At 35.2% G+C, this 5,158-nt stretch overlaps 1 protein-coding gene across 1 annotated transcript; it reads left to right on the top strand.

Annotated features, from left to right (window-relative positions):
- LOC114277276 (Eukaryotic aspartyl protease family protein) lies at window positions 1–1,686 on the top strand. The gene has a single exon (XM_028219160.2). The coding sequence runs from the start codon at window positions 42–44 to the stop codon at window positions 1,437–1,439; it is 1,398 nt and encodes a 465-aa protein (XP_028074961.1). The 5' UTR covers window positions 1–41; the 3' UTR covers window positions 1,440–1,686.
- Window positions 1,687–5,158: the final 3,472 nt, after the last annotated feature.

Raw genomic sequence — 5,158 nt, 5'->3', positions numbered from 1 at the left:
CATAATTATAGTCCTAACACTATTACCTCAAAAAAACCTCCATGGCTTCACCTTATCTCCTCATCCTCCTCTCGCTCCTCTCTCTCCTCGCCCTATCCTCTTCATCACCACCACCCACCACCACCACCACCACCACCCTCTCTCTCTCACCACTAACCAAAACCCAATTCCCAAACCCATATCAAACACTTAACCACCTCACTTCCTCCTCCATATCCAGAGCTCACCACCTCAAAACCCCCCACAAAAACTCTTCTCACACCAAAATCAAAACCCCTCTCTTCCCTCACAGCTATGGTGGCTACTCCATCTCTCTCAGCTTTGGCACTCCCCCACAAGCCCTCTCTCTCCTCATGGACACCGGCAGCAGCCTCGTCTGGGTCCCTTGCACCCATCGCTACATTTGCTCCAATTGCAACTTCCCAAATCAAAACCCATCAAATCTTTCCACATTCCTACCCAAATCCTCTTCCTCAGCCAAGATTCTCGGGTGCGGAAACCCAAAATGCGGGTGGGTTTTCGGACCCGATATCCGAACCCAGTGCAAAGGCTGCGAAGCAGGCTCCAGCAACTGTACCCAGATTTGTCCATCGTATGGGATCCAATACGGGTCGGGTTCAACTTTCGGGTTACTCCTATCCGAAACCCTTATTTTTCCTGATAAAACTGTAGAAGATTTTGTTCTCGGATGCTCCATTGTATCGACCCGGCAACCCTCCGGGATTGCCGGGTTCGGGCGCGGGCCGGAGTCTCTCCCGGCGCAGATGGGTCTTAAAAAATTCTCATACTGTCTGGTGTCTCACCGGTTCGATGACACGCCGGTGAGTAGTGACCTTGTTTTGGTGAGTGGGTCAGATTCCGGCACCGGAGACGTGGATTACACGCCATTTGTCAATAATTCATTCGCCGGAAATTCGGCATTTCGGGATTATTATTACGTTAATCTCCGAAAAATAACGGTGGGCGGCAAGCACGTGAAGGTTCCGCACAGTTTTCTGGTGCCGGGATCTGACGGCAACGGCGGCACGATAGTTGATTCCGGCACCACCTTCACCTTCATGGAGAGGAAGGTGTTTGAGGTGGTGGCACAAGAGTTTGAAAAGCAAATGGCGCAATATAGCAAGGCTGATGACGTGGAAAATCGGACCGGATTAAGGCCTTGTTACGATATTTCGGGGAAAAAACTGGTGTTTTTTCCCGATTTAATTTTTCATTTTAAGGGTGGTGCGAAAATGGCATTGCCGCTGGCCGATTATTTTTCTTTCGTTGGTGGGGTGAGCGTCGCATGTATGACGATTGTCACCGATACCTTTGTCGGGCCGCAGGTGGGCGGAGGGCCGTCGATTATTTTGGGAAATTACCAGCAACAGAATTTTTACTTGGAATATGATTTACAAAATGACAAGTTAGGGTTTCGAAAACAAATTTGTAGTAAATGAAACCATACGTCACCAACCTTCTAATCGTTAATTCCAACAGCAAAATTTACTATTATCATGTAATCCGTTTTTTTTTTTTTTTTTTTTTTTTTTTTTTTTTTTTTTTTTTTTTAATAATGATACCATGCATTGGTATACATTATAGCTTATTTTAATAAGGATTTTTTTTTTTTTTTTGGGGACAAATCATGCATGTAATTCTTATAATTTCAATTATAATAATTTTATATTTAAGTTTTTTTGATTATGTTAATGTGTTCAATTGATCTCATTTTTTTATGTCGTGCTTGGTTAGAGGATTTGAGAAGAAATTTAAAAAGAAAAAAGAAAAGATAGGTAAAGATCAATAAAATATATTTCATCTAATTTTACACATTTTTTTATTTTCTTTCTAAATTCCTAACCAAGCATAGCGTTAGAAATTGGATAATCTTTCAATTACTTTGAGGAGAGTAAGTTGACAAAAAAAAAAAAAAAATTAATTTTTTTTATTTCAGTTGAACATTATCAATTGAATTAAATTGATATAATATAAAAAAATTCAAATTACATTTGATATAATTAGAATTATAAGAATAAAATTAATATAAGAGAGAAACTACACAAATTATGGGCATGATTTGTCTTTCTCTTTTTTCTTTTCTTATGAAAATTTTAATTGTATATTTTAAGATAATGGAAAGTTGTTGGGGATGGTGTTGTGATCATTTTTTTTTTTTGGACCCAGGAACCTCTAAAGCCAGACTCATTTATAACTTAACCTTATAAGTCAATTCGGAAGATGATGTTGATAATCCATCCCTCACCCACCAATTTCAATCAAGGGTTATAAAGAGGTTTGGTATCAATTTTGAATCCGAGATCATCGGTCAAGCAGGACGTTACCTTATCAACTTATTCAACCCCTGGGGTTATGTTACGATAGCAAAGATGATAAGGTAACAAAAGAAACTTCAAACACAAGTTTAGTTAAGGAATAAAGAACACTAATTATTACTAAAGAAAGGTTGTCAAATACAATTTTTTTTTTTTTGAATTTTAGTCTAATTTCTAAAATGACATTATCAATCAAACTAAATTGGTGTCATATAATATATCTCTTTCTTTCTTTTTCTTTTTGTTTGAAAATTTTAATTATATTTTTTAACATTATGAAAGCTGGTGGGGATAGTGTTGATTATGTTATGATGGCAATGATCATAAAGTAACAAAAGAAACTTCAAACAGAAGTTTAGTTTAAGACTAAAAGAAGACTTATATCACTAAAGAAAGGTTGTCAATATGGAACTTTGTCTTTTGCTATTCTAAAAAAGTAATCATGTTTTTAATTTTATCTTGTAGTGGACCATGGATGGCTATGATCATGTAACCATTTTCTAAGAGCTAATTCTCATTAAATCTTTGTATTTAGATCATAAATTTAGAAAAAAAATTAAAAAAAAAGAGAGGAAGAAAATGTAAACGGAATGTCAATGAAACATATACGTACACATATATATATATATATATATATATATATTTCCCTTTTTCCTTTTCAGATTTCTATCTAAACTTATAATCCAAACATATCCTAAATGCTCTCTTTTTTGCCATTGCATATCTATTTGACTCTGTTTGAGTGCAAACTTAACTGCACTTATTTTGTTATAATTACACTTTCTATTTTTTTTCTTCTTTCCTTCAATGTTACATCTTCACCAACATAATATTTACAGTACTACTTGCCATCATTTACATTTTTTTACATCATAGAAACATTCTCACATCATATTGTTGTTTTATTTGAGAGGGAGAAGGGGCGGGAGTGAAACTCGAATCATGGACCTAGCTGGGCAAAAACCTTATATTTGTGGGTTCCATTTACATGTTGATGCGTCTTGGCCACATTGTATATGATAATTTCAATTTATTGGAAAGGCAGTGAAACTGAAAGAATTGATCCAGTAGTTAAAAACCACATGGTATAACTTGGTGGTAAAACATGATTTTGGTTATACTAAAGGATGGTTAGTGGATTGTTGTACCAAGATAGTACATTCACAGAGTTGGAAGGCAAAATTTGAAGCTCCAATTGGCAATCTTTTGAAAAAAAAACAAAAAAACAAAACAAAAAAATGTTCTCATTTCTTTTAGCATAAGAAATTTGTATTTCATGTATTACTCGGGTCTTTTTCTAGCCTTTAGCATCAAACTACTTTGCAATTGCCCAAAAGCGAAATCTACTTTAGAGCTTTTCACTCCACCTCCCATTCATTTAACTGATGCGATACAAGTTTTTATTCTTATTTTGGAATATATTCATTATTCATGATGAGAAGGGCCTAAAGATACAACTCAAAGAAAGTGTGTTGGTTATAGTGATATCCACATGTCACCCACACATTACTTCATGTACATCCATTTTAACTAATTGTGTCAAGTCACTTGGGAAGAGAAGTTATGCATTAGGTTGGATTTAGCATCATGTTTGATTGTCACATTAAATTGTTATTGGAAGTAAGATTAAGTGATGATAATTTAGTGGTAATATTAAGTTATAGATGTAAGACAAATTATGTTTATTTGTCCATTTATATGGTTTCATTGATTGGTAAAGATTTATAGAGTTACTTAAAAATTCTTATTATATAAAATGTGACTTTGTTATTTTTATGAAGTGGCTCATAAATAGTCTTTTCACATCCAATCTCATGAATTAGATTAGCAATTCCACCTCTCCATGCAAATGCTAATCTTCTTTTTAGATGACATTAATAGTCTCATAGAACTCTTCTGCTTCGTTTGGCAAGATGGTTGAGATTAATTTAACCCACTAAAAAACAAAATAAGCTATATGGAAGGTAGATTTCTTCTTTACAGGGAAAGCGAGATGATGCACCCCTTCTTATATTCTGCAAAGAGAAACCAAATCGTTAGTGATCACTCCCAACCATGGTTGGTCGGGAGGACCTTCCGATGGTCAAGTCAGAATATTGTTCAGCCATGAGAGAGTTTTATTTTGAGAGAGGGTTTTTAAATTGCCTTTGATTTGTCTACTTTGCTTCACTTGCTTCACTTGCTTCACCTTTTATAACATTCTTGACTTAAATCTCATCCGTTGGATCGGTGTTTGATCCAAAGGTTCTGTCCACTTCTGAATTTAGTTAAACAAGTGGCCATGTTGCTTTTATCTTTAATCGTTGGATCATCTTTTCTTAGACGACTTATATTGCGTCAAATGTTAGTAGCCAACTTGCCTAGTGTTATGTTCATCCAATCAAGCTGATTGGACGGTTGTGTCGTTTAATAGGCTTGACCTATGTCTCTATATTTGCTGCTTGATGTCTTTATTGTTAGATGAAGATGAATCCGACGATTCTCTAGCATTTTGATGATCTCCTTCTAGAAGGAGACTTTTACTTCTCACGCGCTCAGGCATCTCTAGTGAGCCTTTTAAAATTCTACCTAGGCCTTTCTTTTCCTTTGGGCCGCTCTTGCTTAATTGCTTTTGGACTTGGACTGACTTTTTAGCCTGTGCATTTTATCCTTTCACATGCTAAATAGTTAATAAAACAAAATATTACATTCAAGCTATAATCATTTCATTTTTTTTCTCACAAAACTACAAAAAAATTCAAAAATTCATTGCAAACAAAAGTTTTTTAGTCAAATTAAAATAAAAAGTCAGGCTAAAAAAATATTTCTCAAATAAAGGCTTAGTCTTATGGCATTTTCTCCAA

The sequence above is a fragment of the Camellia sinensis genome, chromosome 12 (genome assembly GCF_055761805.1).
Source record: "Camellia sinensis isolate YWXY chromosome 12, ASM5576180v1, whole genome shotgun sequence".
Lineage (NCBI taxonomy): Eukaryota > Viridiplantae > Streptophyta > Magnoliopsida > Ericales > Theaceae > Camellia > Camellia sinensis.
This window is presented reverse-complemented; position numbering and strand designations above follow the sequence as displayed.

Coding starts and splice junctions, on each gene's coding strand:
- LOC114277276 (XM_028219160.2), top strand. CDS start 42: ATGGCTTCACCTTATCTCCTCATCCTCCTCTCGCTCCTCTCTCTCCTC.